The sequence below is a fragment of the Pristis pectinata genome, chromosome 7, assembly GCF_009764475.1.
Source record: "Pristis pectinata isolate sPriPec2 chromosome 7, sPriPec2.1.pri, whole genome shotgun sequence".
Taxonomy (NCBI): Eukaryota; Metazoa; Chordata; class Chondrichthyes; order Rhinopristiformes; family Pristidae; genus Pristis; species Pristis pectinata.
In genome coordinates, this window is record NC_067411.1 from 53,004,277 (window position 1) to 53,024,023 (window position 19,747).

The 19,747-nt window shown below is 44.0% G+C and overlaps 1 protein-coding gene across 2 annotated transcripts in view; it reads right to left on the minus strand.

The window, feature by feature from the left end:
* Nucleotides 1–19,747, minus strand: part of ift74 (intraflagellar transport 74) — a 207,746-nt gene that overhangs the window by 137,727 nt on the left and 50,272 nt on the right. For both annotated transcript variants that reach the window (XM_052019231.1, XM_052019230.1), the window contains one exon: nt 4,455–4,516. In XM_052019231.1, coding sequence (XP_051875191.1) covers nt 4,455–4,516 — 62 coding nt within the window. The remainder of the gene's footprint in view (nt 1–4,454; nt 4,517–19,747) is intronic.

The window sequence follows — 19,747 nt, forward strand, 5'->3', positions numbered from 1 at the left end:
AGATCGTCCAACAAGAGGATCAGCTATACTGGACTTGGTGTTGGGTAATGAGCCTGGCTAGGTGACTGAGCTTTCAGTGGGAGAACAGTTAGGGAACAGTGATCACAACTCCTTAAGTTTTAAGATAGCTATAGATAAGGATAAGTTTGGACCTTGGAAGAAAGTATTAAATTGGAACAAGGGAGAGTTAATTGGGAACAGCTGTTTTTGGCCAAGTCCACATCTGACATGTGGAGGGTATTTAAAGACCAACTGCACAGAGTACAGGGCATATATGTTCCAGAAAGAAAGAAGGACAAGGATGGCAAAGTCAGGGAACCTCGGATGTCAAGAGAGGTGGTGAAGGAAAAAAAGGAGAAAAAGGAAACACATGTAAAGCTTAGGAAGCTAAAATGAAGTAGAGCCCCTGAGGATTATAAAGAAGCCAGAAAATAATTCAAGAAGGGAATTAGGAAAGCCAGGAGGGGCCATGAAAAGTCCTTGGCACGTTGGATTAAAGAGAATCCCAAAGCATTTCTATACATACATTAAGAGCAAGAGGGTAATGAGGGAATGGGCAGGAGAACTCAAGGATAAAGGAGGGAACATTTGGTTGGAAGTGGAGGATGTGAGTGAGGTCCCAAATGAGTATTTACCAAGGAGAAGGATGTGGAAGATAGGGAGATCAGTGCGAACCATGCTAATTTGCTAGGGCATTTTGAGATAAAGGAGGTAATGTTGGATTTCTTCAAGAACATTAAGGTGGATAAATCCCCTGGGCTTGATGGGAGAGGCAAGAGATGAGATTGCTAGGGCTTTGACAAATATCTTCATGTCCTCTCTAGCCACAGGTGAGATCCTGGAGGACTGGCGAGTAGCTAATGTTGTTCTATTATTCAAGAAAGGAAACAGGGATAATCCTAGAAAGTGCAGACCAGTGAGTCTCAAGTCAGATGTAGGGAAGTTACTGAAGAGGATGCTTAGAGATACGATTTATGAGCATTTGGAAAACCATGGCCTAATTAGGGACAGGCAGCATGGCTTTGTGTGGGGCAAGTCATGTCTTATTAACTTGATTGAGTTTTTCGAGGAGGTCACCATGGTGATTGATGAGGATAGGGCTGTAGATGTTGTCTACATGGATTTTTGTAAGGCATTTGACAAGGTCCCTCATGGGAGGCTCATCCAGAAGATTAAGATGCATGGCATCCACGGTGAATTGGCCATTTGGATTCAGAATTGGCTTGCCTATAGAAAACAGAGGGTAAGTGGTCGACAGGACTGGCTGGATGTCAGTGACTAGTGGTATTCTGCAAGGATCCGTATTGGGACCTTTGCTGTTTGTGATATATATAAATTACCTGGATGAAAATGTAAATGGATGGGCTCGTAGCTCTGCAGATGATACAAAAATTGATGGTGTTGTGGATAGTGTAGATGATTGGCATAGGATACAGCGGGATATGGATCAGTTGCAGATATGGGCAGAGAAATGGCAGTTGGAGTTTAAACCAGCCAAATGTGAACTGTTGCACCTTGGGAGATCAAACGTAAAGAGACAGTACACTGTTAATAGCAAGACCTTTAACAGTGTTGGTGAGCAGAGGAATCTTGGAGTCTAAGTTCAGAGTGCTCTGAAAGTGCCTACACAAATTGATAGGGGGGTAAAGAAGGCATATTGCCTTTATTAGTTGAGGCAATGAGTTTCAAAAGTCAGCTTTATAAAACTCTAGTTAGGCTGCATCTGGAATACTGCATTCAGTTCTGGTTGCCCCATTATAGGAAGGATGTCGAGGCTTTGGAGAGGGCACAGAAGAGGTTCACCAGGATATTGCCTGGATTGGAGGGCATGTGCAATCAGGAGAGGTTGGACAAACTTGGGTTGTTTTCTCTGGAGTGGCGGAGGCTGAGAGGAGATCTGATAGAGGTTTAGAAGATTATAAGAGGCATAGATAGAGTAGACAGCCAGTATCTTTTTTCCAGGGTTGAAATGTCTAATACCAGAGGGCATGCATTTAAGATGAGCGGGGATAAGTTCAAAGGAGTTATTCAGGACAAGTTTTTATTTTACAGAGAGAGTGGTGGATGCCTGAAATGCGCTGCCTGGGATGGTGGTGGAAGCAATACAATAGGGGTGTTCAAGAGGCTCTTAGATAGGCCCATAAATGTGTGGGAAATGGAAGGACATGGACATTGTGTAGGCAGAAGGGATTAGCTCAGTTGGGCATTTGATTACTAATTTAATTAGTTTGGCATAATATTGTGGGCTGAATGGCCTGTTCCTGTGCTGTGATGTTCTATGTTCTATCCTGATTTGAAAATGTATCAATTCTCTTTCATCATCGCTGTATAAATCCTGGGATTTCTTCTTCAATGGCACTATGGGAGTATACTGGTTCAAGAAGGCAGCTCACAATCACCTTCTCAAAGGAAATGGGGATGGCAATAAATGTTGGTCTTGTCAGTGATGCCCAAATGCCCCCCAGAAAAACCAAATAAAATAACTTTACAAAACAAGTGGCGAGAATTTTGAATGCATTGCCTGATATGATGGTGTTTGCAAATTCATCTTCAAACAAATTGCAGAGGTACAGGAAAAGAACTCCATCCCCATCAGCTCTTTAAGAATACCTTCACCATAAGGATTGTAGCAGTCCAAGAAGGCATTTCAACAGCAATTAGGGATGACAATAATTGCTGCACCCTCCAGTGACACCTAAATCCTGAAAATGCATTAATGAAGATCCAGGGAGTGAAAGTAACTGTTTGGAAAACCAAAACAGACAATCCAGACTACTCAAGCAGAATAGCTTCCTCCAATGCAGCCTTCATGATACTCTATCAATAACCATGCTGAAAGCAAAATACTGGTGATGCTGGAAACCTAAAATAGAAGCAGAAAATGATTGAAATACTCAGCTGATCAGGCAGCATCTGTGGAGTGAGCTGAACGGCATGTCAGACTGAAAAATAGATAAAATCCTGAAACCTTACAATAATGGGTCAACTGGAATTAGTTTTGATGCAATACTTTTATATTTTTATAAATATAATCCAATCAGCAAACCGGTAAAAACACTGATGGCCATGTTGATAGACACTGGAGAAATATTAGTCATTAGTTCCATTCCAGTTTTAATTTCACAGCAAGCATTTTTTAATAAGAACACAGAACACAGAATTTCTGTGCCAAACATGATGCCAAATTCAACTAAATTACTTCTGCCTGAATATGATCCATATCCTTCCATTTCCTGAAGATTCATATTTTCTCTGAAAGCCTCTTAAATGCCACTATTGTACCTGCTTCAACCACTACCCCCGGCAGCCTGTTCCAGGAACTTATCATTCCATGTCAGAAACTTGTTTCGCACATCTACCTTAAGCTTTCCCCATCTCACCCTCAATGCATGTTCTCTAGTATTAGACACTTCTACCATAGGAAAAAGATTGTGACTGTCTACCCTATCTACCCCTCTCATAAACTTCTATCAGGTCTCCTCTCAGCCTCTGATGCTCCAGAGAAAACAACCCAAGTTTGTCCAACCTCTCCTTTTAGCTCATACCCTCTAAACCAGGCAGTATCCTGGCAAACTTCTTCTGCACCTTTTCCACAATTTCCACATCCTTCCTATAATGGGCGGCCAGAAGTGCACAAAATGTTCTAAGTGTGGCCTAACGAAAGTTTCATATAGCTGCAACATGACTTCCTTACTCTTATATTCAATGCCCAAACCAATTAAGGCAAGCATGTCATATGCTTTCTTCACCACCCTATCTACTTGCAAAGTGACTTTCAGGGCTATGGAATTGAACCCAAGATCCCTCTGTACATCAGTGCTGTTAAGGGCCCTGCTATTAACTGTATGTAACCCTGTATGTAACCTAAATGTAACCCTTACATTTGACCTCCCAAAGTGCAACACCTCACACTTGCCTGGATTAAACTCCATCTGAAAGGTTGCTGATGCAGGAACCCTGGAAAGAAAGGTTCAATACCACTGCTGAATGGCAGTTGCCCAAGCAAGCAAGGAACCTATTGCTGAGCATGGAAGAGTGCAAAGACTGCATCGAAAGGGTTGTACCCCACACCTGGTTGTGTCTCTGGGAGGAGGAAAGAACATTGAAATGCTTTGACAGATTAATTTGAATGTCGCAACTAACTCCACATTACCACACAAAAATAAAAATTGAAATTAAACACACTGCAAAATTATCATTACAGTGAAACTATTAGAGATTATAAGTAAAATCCCTTCTTATTGCCTTTCCAGGCTTGCTATTCTTTAACCTGCTTTAGTAGTTATTGTTTACAGATTATTCCCATGGGCACCCCAGTCAGAGATATCCCCTTCCCACACCCTCCCCTTGTAGCAGTACAAACTTTTCTGTATGCTTTTCAGTTCTGATGAAGGGTTTCTGACCTGTAACATTGCTTTATGGCTATTGAACAGAATATAATTATTACTACTTACTCGCGTCGCTCTGTAAAGATTACATCCATGTTCTGTGCTTCTCGATCATTTTGTGCTCTGAGCTAAAATAGAATAAAATTTCAAAGCAATCAGCTACACCCTATTAAAATGTCCAGTGCTACCACTGTGGCACTTATTTTAAATGTTTAAGTCACAACTATTTTAAATGGACAATAACAAAGTGAAGCAATGACATTCAAAATATTTTCAGCACTGAGAGTATTTGTTTTGCTGATACATTAACCTGTTTGTGATTCATTGGGATGGCGAAAGTTCAGTTGAAATTTGAATTCTGAGAATGTTTCAAAGCAATAATAATAGAGGACAAGAATTCAAGTTTGGGAGAAAATTTCAAGAGGTGGTTTTGAAAAGTCATATGCTCCTCCTTGAGAACGTGGGAGTTCCAGTGTGCAGGGTGACTGTACCAGTGGGAAGTGTTTCTAACTGCAGATCCTGACTAACCACATTGACTAACTACTTACTGACTAACCAACTTCAGCTGAAGTTGAAGTTGGACTGACTCAGGAGCTTTAGTGCAGTGGTGTTGGCCATATAGGAATAAAAATCTGCAAAACAGCTAACTGTAATGAGTCAAGGACAGTAGAAGCAGGTAAACCAAATACTTTCGTTCTTGCCAAATGGTCGAAGGAATGGAGACTGCCATTTTGTGAGACTGTTCTTGTGGCTACCATTTTATGAACTGTTTTGTGATCCTGTTCAGGGATGGCTTGATCAGAGCAATTGAAACAATGAGATCCCTACCAATAATCTGCTAAACCAGAGATCATTCCTAAATAAGGAACTATTTATGAACTGTTTATTTGGTTAGGTAGAAATGTCAGGTTTATGGAAAAAAACAGCCTGTGACCTGAAGTGACCTGAACCTGAGTCCAGTGTTTGGCTGACCTGACTAAACTGGTTTGGACTGGCCTGATTCAGGTTGAACAAAGAAAGTGACATGAGGCACGAGTCTGGTGGAAGAGCAATAAAGTAATAATGCTCGTAGCCATGGCCAGATCCAATGAGAAGCTGACACAAGCTAGCCAGATAAGCCTGAGCAAATGAAATCAAAACACAACAGTTTGATGACAAGAAAGAGGATAAGAATGGAGGATTTCAGGGGTAGAAGCAGGGAAAAACCAACCATTGCAGAAGTGGATGACCCCACGCTGGAAACGTGGAGATTACGTCATGATCAAGAGGAACACCTGGCCAGCGTAAAATCTTATTCCTGGGTATGCCTTATCTATTCTTTTGACTATTCAAGGACTGTCAGAGAAACCTAGTGGGTGTGCGCACTAATATTTAGTCTTGTATGAATTGCATAACTGAACCCATAAAGGTAATTGTCAGTTGCCTAAGCAATCATTATAGTGAGGGTAGTTTCAGGCAACAGCAGTCACACCTAATATGGAGGCAGCAGGTAGTTGGGTGACCACCTGAAAGTACAGGGGGTAAACAGAGAGTGCAGAATTAACCTGTAGCCATTCCCCTCGGTAACATGCATCCTGTTTTGGCTACAGTGGGGGGAGGGGGGGAAAGGGCTAGTATAGCATTTCATAGGACAGCAGCATCCAGGTTTGTGACACAACGACTGGCTCTGACGCATGGCACGGGTAGGTGGAGATAAGGAGAATAAGGAGAGCTGCAGTGATAGGAGACTCAAAAATCTGGGAAACAGGAGCTTCTGTGGCTGTGAACTAAAGTCCTGGAAAGTCTGTTGCCTCCCAGGTGCCAGGGTCAAGGATATCTCCAAGCAATTGCAAAATATTCTCAAGGGGGGTGGTGAGCAGCCAGAAGTCATAGAGTTATACAGCATAGCCCAACTGGTCCATGCCGACCAAGATGCCCCATCCAGGTTAGTGCCATTTGCTGGCATTTGGCCCATAACCTTCTAAACCATTCCAATCCATGTTCCTGTCCAACCGTCTTTTAAAAGTTGTTATTGGACCTGCCTCAACCACTTTCTCTGGTAGCTCATTCCACATACATATCACCCTTTGTGTAAAATAAAGCTGCCTCTCAAGTTTCTATTAAATCATTCCCTCTCACCTTAAACCTATGCCCTCTAGTTCTTGATTCCCCAACCCTGCAAAAAGGACTGAGTGCATTTTATACACCTCTATAAAATCACCTCAGTCTCCTACACTCTAAGAAATAAAATCCTAGCCTGTCCAACCTCCCCCAATACCTCAACCCTTCAAGTCCTGGCAACATCCTTGTAAATCTTTTCTGCACTCTTTCCAGCTTAATAAAATCTTTTCTTTAGCAGGGTGACTAAAAGAGAACACAATACTCCAAATGCAGACTCACCAGCATCCTGTACAACCACACCATGACCTTTTATATTTGATGCCCTGACTTGTGATGGCCAGCATGGCAAAAGCCAGCCTTCTTCACCACCCTGTCTACCTGTGACCCCCACTTTCATTGTACCATGTACTCGCATTCCAAAGTCCCTCTGTTCTTTCACATGCCCCAATTCTCTGTGAAAGTCCTACCTGGATTTGACTTTCCAAAATGCAACATCTTACACTTATCCGAATTAAACTCATTTGCCATTCTTTGGCCCACTTACTCAGCTGATCAAGATCCCCATGTAACTTTGATCATCTTCTTCATTGTTCACTATAGTGTCATCTGAAAACTTACCAACCATGCCTTGTACATTCTTATCCAAATCGTTGATATAGATGACAACCACAATGGGCCCAGCACCAACCCCTGAGGCATACCACTAGTCATGGGCCTCCAGTCTGAGAAACAACCTTCCAACATCACTCTCTGCTTTCTACCATCAAGCTAATTGTATATCAAATTAGCCAGCTCTCCCTGGATTCCATGAGATCTAACCTTCCAGAGCAGCCTCCCCGTGGAACCTTATCAAGTCTTACTGAAGTCCATATAAGTCATGGGTACCGCCCTGCCCTCGTCAACTTTCTTGGTCACCTCATCAAAAAGTTCAATTGAGTTCATAAGACATGATCTCCCATGCACAAAGACATGCTGACGACCCTAATTAACCCCTGTCTTTCCAGATGTACGCAAATCTTATCTCTCAAATTCCTCTCCAGCAACTTACCTTCCACAGATATTAGACTTACTGGTCTATTTTTCTCAGGTTTTGCTTTGCCGTCCGTCTTAAATAAAGGCACAATATTCACTGCCCTCCAGTCTAATGGCACCTCACCCGTGGCTATCAATGATGCAAATATCTCAGTCAGGACTCCCGCAATTTCTTTTCCAGCCTCCCCCACAACGTTGTTGGATATACCTGGTCAGGCCCTGGAGATTTGTCTTCCTTCATACATTTTTAACATCGAGTGTTTCCTCTATTGTAATGCAGATTATCCCCAAGACCTCCCCATTTACTCTTCCTAGTTCTGAAGTTATCATGTCTTTCTCCACGGTAAAAACAGGAGAAATATTCATTAAGGACCTTGCTCATCTCCTGCTGCTACACACAAAGTGCCCCCTTTGGTCTTTGAGGGCTATTTTCCCTCTCTAGTTACACTTTTTCCCTTAATATACTTACCTCTTTTGACTTTCCCCAATCTTCTCTGCCAAAGCTATCTCATGCCCCTTTTTTGCCCTCCTGATTTCCTTCTTGAGTTACACTCCTACATTCCCTATACTCCTCCAGGGATTCACTTGATCCCAACTGCTTGTACCTGCCTCCTTTTTCCTGGCCAGGGCCTGAATATCCTTTGTCATCCAGGGTTCCCTATTCCTACCAGCCTTACCTTCACTCTAACAGGAACATGCAGACCTTCAGCTTGCACTATCTCACCTTTAAAAGCCTCCCTGTGGTCCCTTTGCCTGTAAACAACCTATTGCAATCAATGTTTGTAAGCTCCTGTCTCACACTGTCAAAATTTGCCTTGCCCCAAGGATGTTTAAATATTAGTACCAATGACATAGGTAGAAAAAAGGATGAGGTCCTGCAGAGTTAAGCAGAAAAGTTGTAATCTCTAGGTTACTCCTGCTGCCACGTGCTAGTGAGGGTAGGAATAGAAGGAAAAGACAAATCAATGCGTGGCTGAGGAGCTGGTGGAGGAGGGAAGGATTCAGGTTCTTGGACCATTGGGATCTCCCCGGGGCAGAAGTGATCTGCACAAGAGGGACGGATTGCACCTTAACTGGAGGGAGACTAATATCCTGGCAGGGAGATATGCTAGAGCTATTTGGGAGGGTTTAAACTTGTCTGGCAGCAGGGTGGGATCCAAAGCAGTACGGTGGCAGATGAGAAAGTTGAGGCAAATATAGAAATTAAAGCAGGGAAGTTCAGTAGGCAGGACAGGCAGGGGCAGGACAAGAAGCGAAGAAGGTCTAGTGGACTAAACTGCTTTCATTTTAATGCAAAAAAACTTGACAGGTAAGGCAGGGAGAAACAAGAGACTGCAGATACTGGAATATGGAGCAAAACATACGATGCTACAGGAACTCACTGGGTTAGGCAGCATCTATAGAGGGAAATGGACATACAACGTTTTGGGTCAAGACCTTTCTTGATCTCTCTCAGTCTCCACCTCAGGAGACAGACTATCCACCAACATTGACTACAAAACCACTGACTCCTAGACTACACCTAGACTACACCTTCTCTCATCTTATCACTTGTAAGGACGCCATTCCTCTTTCTCAGTTCCTCCATCTCAGCTGCATGTGTTCTTGAGATGAGGCCTTCCACTCCAGGACATCCAAGATGTCCTCCTTTTTCAGAAAACAGGGATAGAGTTCCCCTGATCCTCACCTATCATCCCCCTAGCCTACACATCCAGCACATCATTCTTTGCAGCTTCTGCCAGCTACAATATGAACACACCACCAGCCACATCTTCCCCTCCCCATCCCTTTCTACTATCCGCAAGGTTCATCTCTTTCCATCCATCCCCTCCACCCCTTCCTAGGCACTTTCCCCTGCAACCATCAGTGTAACATCTATCCCTATACCTCCTCCCTCACCACTATCCAGGGCCCAAAACAGCCCTTCCAGGTGAGGCATTCACATGTAAATCATCCATCCTTGTTTATTGTGTCTGGTGCTCCCAATTAATGTTCCTCCCCATTTCCACACTGACATGTGTGTCTTCCGGCTCCTCCACTGCCAGGGTGAGGCTAAATGCAAACTAATGGACCAGCACCTCATGTTACACCAGGGTAGTCTACAAACCAATAGCATGAACATTCAATTCTCCAAGTTCGGGTAAACTGCTCCCTCCTCTCCCTTTTCTCTCTCCTCCTGATCCACCCAGTTCTTCCTACACTCACCCCAGCCACTATCACCCCTCCTCCACCCACTCAAACTGCCCATCACCCACACACTCCTCCCATTGGTTCCCCTCCCACCATAGTTCCATTAGTTTTAAAATAGTTACGGAAAGCAACAGAAAAGGTCTGCAGGTTCAACTTCTGAAATGGGGCAAGGCCAATTTTGACGGTATTAGACAGGAGCTTGCAAAGATTGATTGGGCTAGGTTGCTTGCAGACGAAGGGACCTCTGGTAAGTGGGAGGTTTTTAAAAGTGAGATAGCAAGAACTCAAGGACAACGTGTCCCTGTTAAAGTAGAAGGCAAAGCAGCTGGGAGGGAAGCCTGTGGGTGAACTGTGTGTGTAGTGGATGGATGGAATCAGGAGGGGTGAGGATGGTGATGGGGGACCTGGGAGGGTGAGGGGAGGGAGAGAAGAGTGGGAAAGAGAACAAAATGGAGGAGGATCAGAAGGAAAGAATGCAGGGGGAGGGTTGGGAGAGAGGCAGGAAAACCTCTTTAGAAATGATGGTTACCCAAAATTGGAAGACTCAAATTTCAGGCCATTTTGTTGTAGACTACCCAGGCAAAATATGAGGTTTTGTTCCTCTACTTTGCCTTGGACCTCACCCTGGTAGTGGAAAAAGCTGAGAATGAACAAGTCAGCATGGGAATGGGAAGGAGAGTTCTTACCAAAGGCAATTGGGAGCTTGGGATGGCCATTATGGATGGAGTGTAACTGCTCTACAAAACAGTAGCCCAGTCTGCGTTTGGCCTCACTGATGTAGAGAAATACATACTGGGAGCACCAAATGCAGCAGACAAGGTTGGAGGAGGTGCATATGTATCTTTGCTTCACCTGGAAGGGCTGTTTAGATCCCTAGATGGTGGTGCATCCTTCCAAGAGATAGAGTGGGAAGAGGTGTAGTCCAAGTAACTGTGGGAGTCAGTAGGTTTATAGCAAATATTGGTAGATAGTTTGTCTCCTGAGATGGAAACAGAGAGATCTAGAAAAGGGAGCAAACTTCAAGAGCAATAGAACATAGAACATAGCTTTTTAAAAGTTGTTTTTCAGTTAGGAACTTGTGTTTCCAGGTCCAGCAGCCAGAGCAACAGAGGGGAGGAGCCAGCAGCTTTTTAAAAGGGTTTTTTTTGCAGTTATAAAAGGGAAGCAGGCTCTAGCGGAGTGGCCATTTTTGGGAGTGGTCGTGTTTGAGCTGAGTGCCATGGTTGAGTATAATTGCTGAGGCTTTATTCAGGAGGTTTTGGTGAGAGAAGGCAGTGGCATGCACCTCCTGCAGGATGTGGGAGATCAGGGTCCCTGATGACTTCACTCAGCTGCAGCTCCTGACTGACAGCGCAAAGGAACTGGAGCGTACTTAGGATCATCCGGGATGCTGAGAGCATCAATGACAAGAGTTTTAGCAAGGTGGTCACAGGAAAGTTAGAGCAAGCAAACAGATTGTGCAGGATTGTGCTACTGCTTGGAGGGTTGACCTATCAAGGCATGGCAGCAGCAGCCAGGTCAGTGCTACTGTGGCCGGCTCTGAAGTGACAGGAGACTTGATAGTCAGGGAGACACACAGGAAATTCTGTGGCCACAAAAGATATGCCAAGATAAAGCATTGCCTCCTGGGTGCCAGGGTCAAGGATGTCTCAGAACAGCTGCAGAACATTCTCAAGGGGGAGGCTGAGCAGCCAGAGGTCATGGTGCACATTGGCACCAACAACATAGGTAGAAAGGAAGAAGAGGTCCTGCGCAGTGAGTATAGGGAGTCAGGAAAGACATTGAAAAGCACAACCTCGAAGGTAGTATTTTCTGGATTACTCCTGATGCCACTTGCTAGTCACGGCAGGAATAGAAAGATAGAATGCGTGCCTGAGGAGCTGGTGTGGGGGGGCAGGGTTTCAGGTTCCTGGATCATTGGAACCGCTTCTGGGACAGAGGCAACCTGTACCAGAGGGACAGGTTGCACCTTAACTGAAGGTGAACCAATATCCTTGCTGGGAGGTTCACTTAATGCTACTTGGGAGAGTTTAAACTAGTTTGGCAGAAGGATGGGAACCAGAGCACAAGGTCAGAAAGTGGAGCGATTGAGAGGAAGGTAGATGTCATGACCAGTAAGTCTGTAAGAAAGAACAGGCAGGAGCAAGGTATGGGGTGAATTGTGTTTATTTTAATGCTAGGAGTATTATGGGTAAGGGTGATGAACTTAGAGCATGGATCAGTACATGGAACTATGATGTTGTGGCCAGTATGGAGACTAGGTTGATTGAGGGACAGGGCTGGATGCTTAATGTTCCAGGGTTTCAATGTTTTAGAAAAGATAGAGAGGGAGGTAAAAGATGGGGCGAGTTGTACTACCAATCAGGGACAGTATCACAGCTTCACTCAGAGGGGACATAATGGAGGGCTCATCCACTGAGTCTATATGGGTAGAACTCAAAATTAAGTAAGGTACAATCACTCTAACGGGATTATACTACACCGCCCCCCTCCCCAATAGCCACCGGTTCTATGTTCTAACAGCACAGGATCAGGCCTTTCAGCCCACGATGCTCTGCAGATCTAATTAAACTGGTAATTAAAAGCCTAACTAAACTAGTCCCTTCTGCCTACAGAAGTCCATATCTCTTCATTCTCTGCATATTCATGTGTTTACCTAAGAGCCTCTTAAATGCCTCTTTTGTATTTGCCTCCACCACCACCCATGGCAGCACATTTCAGGCACCCACCATTCTCTGTGCAAAAAATCTCGCTCCACACATTTCCTTTGAACTTACCCCCTCTCACCTTAAAGGTATGCCCTTTAGTATTAGACATTTCATAGCGATCTCTGGATTATTCCAAGTGCTGCATGTTAGTGAGAGCAGAAACAGAAGGGTAAGCCAGATGAATGCATGGGTAAAGAGTTGGTGCAAGGAGAAAAGATTCAGGTTCTTGGATCACTAGGATCTCTTCTGGGGAAGAGGTGACCTGCAGACGAGGGGCAAGTTGCACTTGAACTGGAGGGGACCAATATCCTGGGAAGGAGATTTGCTTGTGCTACTCAAGAAGGTTTAAACTGGATTGGCGTGGGGTGGGACCGAGCAGTAGTGAGGCAGATGAAGAATCAGGGGCAAATACTGTGGACAATGAGAGCAATCTTAGTGAACAGGATAGTCAGGAGCATGGCAAAGAGAAAGGAAAGACTGTTGATTTAAACTGCATTTATTTCAATGTCAGAGGCTCAACAGGTAAGGCGTACAAACTCAGGGTGTGGATTAGCTCTGGGGACTGGGATATTATAACTGTAACAGAAACATGGCTGAAAAAAGGACAGGACTGGCAATTCAATGCTCCAGGATACAAATGCTGGAGGCAAGACAGAGGTACAGGTAAGAGAGGAGGGGGAGTTGCTTTTTTGATGAGGGAGGACATAACAGCAGTGGTTAGAGAGGATTTTCTTGAGGGATCATCCAGTGAGGCAATAGGGATAGAATTTAGAAACAAGAAGGGGATGATCACTTTGATGGGACTATATTACAGGCCCTCCACTAGTCAGAGGGAATTAGAGAAGCAGACGTGCAGAGAGATTGCAGATAGTTGTAAGAATAATAGGGTATATTAGTGGGAGATTTTAACTTACCCTAATATTGACTGGGCCACCAATAGTGCAAAGGGCTTGGATGGGCTGAAATTTGTTAAATGTGTCCAAGAAAATTTCCTTAATCAATATAAAGAGGACCTTATGAGAGAGGGCACAACACTGGACCTCATCTTCGGAACGAGGTAGGACAAGTGACTTAAGGGTCCGTCAGGGAACACTTTGGGACCAGTGACCATAATTCTACTAGTTTTAAAATAGTTATATGGAGAAAGATTGGACTGACCGATGGGTTAGGATCCTAAACTGGGGCAGGGCCAATTTTAGAGACATCAGATTGGATCTAGCAGTGGTCGACTGGGTGAAACTGTTAGCAGGTAAAGGGACGACTGGTAAATGGGAGGCTTTTAAAAGTGCGATATCAAGAGTCCAGAGGCAGCATGTTTCTGCTGGAGTAAAGGGCAAGGCTGGGAAGTTTACGGAATCCTGGTTGATGAGAGATATTGAAGCTCTGGTCAAGAAAAAAGAGGCATTCATCAGATTTAGGCACTCGGGATAGAGTGAATGCCTCAATGCGTATAAGTGAAGGAGTACCCTTAAAAGGGAAATCAGGAGGTCAAATAGGGGGCATGAGATGGATCTGGCAGACAAGGTTAAGGAAAATCCAAAGATATTTCACAGGTAAATTAAAACGATGCCTATGGAGAGGATAGGTCCCCTTAAAGATCTACTGATGTGTGGAGCCACAGGAGATGGGCGAGATTTTTAATGAGTATTTCTCATTAATTTTTACTATGGATAAGATCATGGATGCTAAGAAATTGAGGCAAATGAGTTGTGATGTGTTGGACCACATCCAGATTAGCAAGGAGGAGGTATTGGCAGCCTTAAAGCACAATAAGGTGTATAAATCAGCAGGGGATGACCAAGAGCATCCTCGGACCTTGTGGGAAGCTAGGGAAGAAATTGCGGAGCATCTTGCAGAGATATTTGCTTCATCTTTAGCCACTGGTGAAGTTCCAGAAGACTGGAGGGTAGCCCATGTTGTTCTGTTATTTGAGAAAGGCAGAAAAGACAAGCCAGGGAGCTACAGGCCAGTGAGTTTGACAATCAGTGATGATTAAGAAGGTGGTTAAGAAGGCATATGGTGTATTGTCCTTCATCAATCGGGGAATTGAATTTAGGAGCCGAGAGGTATTGTTGCAGCTATATAGGTCCCTGGTCAGACCCCACTTGGAGTACTGTGTTGAGTTCTGGTCACCTCACTACAGGAAGGATGTGGAAGCCATAGAAAGGGTGCAGAGGAAATTTACAAGGATGCTGCCTGGAATGCAGAGCATGCTTTATGAAAGCAGGTTGAGGGAACTCGGCCTTTTCTCCTTGGAGAGATGGAGGATGAGGGGGGACCTGATAGAGCTATATAAGATGATGAGAGGTATTGATCAGGTAGATAGTCAGAGGCTTTTCCCCAGGTCTGAAATGGTGGCCACAAGAGGACATAGGCTTAAGGTGCTGGGGAGTAGGTATAGAGGAGATGTCAGAGTTTTTTACTCAGAGAGTGGTGAGTGCGTGGAATGGGCTGCCAGCAACGGTGGTGGAGGCGGATACGATAGGGTCTTTTAAGAGACTTTTAAGGTACATGGAGCTGAAAAAAAGAGGGCTATGGGTAAGCCTAGTAATTTCTAGGGTAGGGACATGTTCGGCACAGCTTTGTGGGCTGAAGGGCCTGAATTGTGCTCTAGTTTTTCTATGCTTCTATGTCTAATTACTGGAGAGGATTCTGAGGGACAGGATCTACAGCAAGTTCTGATTAGGGATTGTCAGCACGTATTTGATTGAATTTTATGATGAGCTAATCATGGGGATAGATGAGGGTAGGGGAGTGATGTTGTCTATATGGACTTTAGCAAGGCCTTTGACTGGGCCCCGTATGGTAGGCTAGTCTGAAACATTAGAATGCAAGAGATACAGGGAGGGCTAGCTAACTGGATTCTTAATATGCTCAATGACAGGAAGCAGAGGGTAATGGTAGAAGGTTGTTTCTTGGACTGGAGGCCTGTGACTACTGGTGTGCCACAGGGATGGGTGCTGGAAACTTTGTTGTTTGTTATTTATATAAAACAATTTGGATGAGAATGTACAAGGCATCATTAGTAAGTTTGCAGATGATCCCAAAATATGCAATATCACAAATAGTGAAGAAAGCTATCAAAAATTACAAGGATTGGCAAAAGGGGTTCAATCCGGACAAGTGAAAGGTGTTGCATTTTGGGAAGTCAAATCAGGGTGGGACTTACACAGTGAATGATAGCTCTTGAGGGAGTGTTGTAGAACAGAGAGACCTTAGAGTATAGGTACATAGTTCGCTGAAAGTGGCATCACAGGTAGACATGGTGGTGAAGAAGGTGTTTGGAACGCTGGCCTTCATCAATCAGGGCATTGAGTATCAGCGTTGGACATTATGTTGCCGTTGCACAAGACATTGGTGAAGCCATATTTGGAGTATCAGTCACCCTGAAAGGAAAGACAGGACTAAGCTAGAAAGTGTGCAAAAAAGATTTATGAGAATGTTGCCAGGGCTTGAGGACCTAAGTTACAGGGACAGAGTGATAAGGCTAGGACTTTATTCCTTGGAATGTAGGAGACCGAGGGATGACTTGAAAATGGTGTATAAAATCATGAAGGGCTGAGAGAGGGTGAATGTGCAGTCTTTTTCCAAGGAAAAGGGAACAAAAATTAGAGGGCCTAAGTTTAAAGTGAGAGGAGAAAGATTTAAAAGGGACCTGAACATCCAGGAGTACAACAGAGGAACAGATCCTGTGGCCCACGATGTTGTGCTGAGCTAATTAAACTAGTAATTAAATGCCTAACTAAACTAATCCCTTCTGCCTACACAATGTCCATATCCTTCCATTTTCTGCACATTCATGTGCCTATCTAAGAGCCTCTTTAACGTCTCTATCATATTTGCCTCCACCACCACGCCTGGCCATGCATTCCAGGTATCCACCAGTCTCTGTGTAAAAGAACTTGCCTCACACATCTCCTTTGAACTTACCCCCACCCATCTTAAAAGCATGCCCTCAAGTATTAGACATTTCGACCCATGGAGAAAGATACCAGGTATCTGTTTTATCTTTGCCTCTCATAATCTTATAAACCTCCATCAGGTCTCCCCTCAGCCCCACTGCTCCAGAGAAAACAACCCAAGTTTGTCCAACCTCTCCTTGTAGCACATGCCCTCTAATCCATGCATCATCCTGGTAAACCTCTTCTGCACCCTCTCCAAAGCCTCCACATCCTTCCTATAATGGGGTGACCAGAATTGAATGTAATGGGTCTTGCATTTGACGAGATCTTTGGGTATAAAAGGGGGGGTGGGGGAGTGGTTCTGGTGCAACTCACAGTTGAATTTTCTGGAAATTTGGTGTTTGGGTCCTCTGATCATGAAACAGGAGTAGGTTATTGATTCCTGACACGTGCATAGGATTGTTTACATATTATTGATCCTAGTGGATATGTGCATTCTTTCAAATAAATGTCTCACTAATTACAGAAGTTGTACTGAAGAATATGTGTCCAGATGAGTCTCCTGTAAGATTAGCAAACAACCAATACCAGAGGGCATGCACTTAAGGTGAGAGGAAGTAGGTTCAAAACAGACGTGAGGGGTATGTTTTTTACTGAGAGAGTGGTGGATGCCTGGAATGCGTTGCTTGATAGGGTGGTGGAGGAAAAATCATTGGGGGCTTTTAAGAGGGGATTGGATGAGCACATGAATGAGAGGAAAATAGAGGGATTATGGGCATTCTGTAGGTAGGAGGGATCAGCTATGCCGGTTCAACATTGTGGGCCAAAGGGCCTGTTCTGTGCTGTACTGTTCTATGTTCTATGTTCTAATACTCCAGATGCAGCCAAACCAGATTTTTATAAAGCTGCAACGTAACTTCCCTACTCTTGAACTCAACGCCTCGACTAATAAAGGCAAGCAAATTTCCATATGATTATAAGCAGACCTTTTTCGAATCCCTTTCAATAACCTTTGAATATAGAGGAGCAGAGCTAACGACATAATAATGTTTTTTTTTAACCGAGAAAATATCAGTCCAGCTTTTTATTTTAAGTTTTTGGTTTGTTTTTGTTTATTTTTTTTTAATTTGGGGGTTCTCTTCTCATATAATTAAATTTCTTTTCAAATTCTTATGTATCATGCTCACTTAGTAAGAGATTGGGAGGTTCAGATTACATTTTTTACTCAGTAAATGTATATGTCAACTGTTATTATTGTTATCCCGATCTCTTCGCACCATGTGTATAATCATTAATGTTATGTATATTAATTTGAAATTTAATTTGAAATTTAGTAAAAAGATTGAAATAGAAAGAATAAAGGCAAGCATGCAATACGCCTTCTTTACCACCCTATCAACCTGTGCATCCACTTTCAAGGAGCAATGGACATCGACCCCAAGCTTCCTGTGTATATCAACACTATTAATTGTCTTGTTATTAACTGTGTACTGTCCCCTTACATTTGATCTCCAAAAGTGCATTTGGAAATCAGACGAACAGGCTGTGCTCCTTCTCCCTGAATACAAACAGAAACTGAATCGGGAGGATCCAGTACAGAGAGTTGTGTAGTGCTGGTCTGAGGAAGCAGATGAGCTCCTACGTGATGCTTTGAGACAGACTTTGAGTCATGTTCAAAGACTCAGCTGCCAGCCTTGATGAGTATGCCACCACCATCACAGACTTTATCAGCAAGTGTGTGGAGGACTGTGTACCAAAGAAGACAACACGGGTGTTCCCAAACAGAAAACCAAGGATGAACCGGGAGATCCACTCCCTACTGAAGGCAAGGACTGCTGCACACAAATCTGGGGATCCTGATATGTACAAGAAATCGAGGTATGACCTTCGGAAAGCTATCAGGGATGCCAAGAGGCAATACCGACTCAAAATAGAGTCCCTGACCAGCCGTCAGCTATGGCAGGGCTTACATGCCATAACAGGATACAAGACGAAGTCGGGCTGCATAGTTATCAACAGCGCATCCCTTCCTGATGAACTTAATGCATTCCATGTGCATTTTGAACAGAAGGGAAGTGGATTGTCACCATCCACCCTGACAGCCTCCAATGCAGCTGAACCTGTGATCACAGTCTTCCGGAGAGTTTCTATACCCACCTCCCCGTGATTTTATATACCTCTAGAAGGTCATCCCTCAGCCTGCAGCCTCCTATGGCTCCAAGGAAAAAGTCCCAGCCTATCCAGCCTCTCCATTTAAGTCAAGTCCCAGTAATATTCTTGTAAATTTTTTCTGCACCCTTTCCATCTTAATGACATTCTTCCCATAGCTAGGCAACCAAAACTGCACACAATACTCCAAATGTGGTCTCACTAATGACTTGCACAGTTGTAGCAAGCTGTCCCAACTCTTACACTCAATGCTCCATCCAACAAATGCAAGCATGCCATAAGTCTTCTTCACCACCCTGTCTACCTGTCTCGCCACTTTCAAGGAACTGTCTACCTGTACCCCCCGGTCTCACTATTTTACAACACTATCCAGGGCCTTATCATTTATTGCATAAGTGCTGCCCTGGATTAATTTACCCAAGTGCAACACTTCACACTTGTCCGACTTAAATTCCATTTGTCATTCTTTAGTCCACTCTAGATCCCGCTATAATCCTAGATAACCTTTTCAATGGTCCACTATACCTCCAGTTTTGGTATCATCCACAAACTTTCTAACCATGCCAACTATAGGGCCGGTTTCTTCACCCTGAGCAGGACACTTCTGGTTTCACTCAGTAAACTCCTTTCACCCTCAAACAAGGTACCTAAACGTCTTCTCCTCGAGCCATTCCCGCGAGCCGTTGGGCATGACAATTGTTTAAAAAATCATTAACATAGATGATAAACAACAGTGGACCAATTGCTGATCCCTGTGACTACTGGTCACAGGCCTCCAACCTGAAAAACAATCCTCCACTGCCACCCTCTGACTCCTTCCACCAAGACAATTCTGTATACAATTGACTAGCTCACTCTGGATCCTATGTGACCTAATTTTCTGGATCAGCCTGCCATGTAGGGCCTTGTCAAAGGCCTTGCTAAAGTCCATGCAGAAGACATCCTCTGCCTTACCCTCGTCAATCCTTTTTGTCAGCTGTTCAAAAAACGCGATCAAATTTGTGACATACAATTTCTCATGCACAAAGATATCTTGACTATTCTTAAACAGTCCTTTCTTTTCCAAATGCTGTCCCTCACAGCATTCACAATCACAATCAGTCAAGAGTGTGTTACTAAAATACTACCAGCACATCTCCTGCTCCACCAGGGGCGCTAACACCCTTGACCACTGCTATACAACCATCAAAGATGCCTTCCGAGCCACCCCTCATCCTCACTTTGAGAAATCAGACCACTAGGCTGTGCTCCTTCTCCC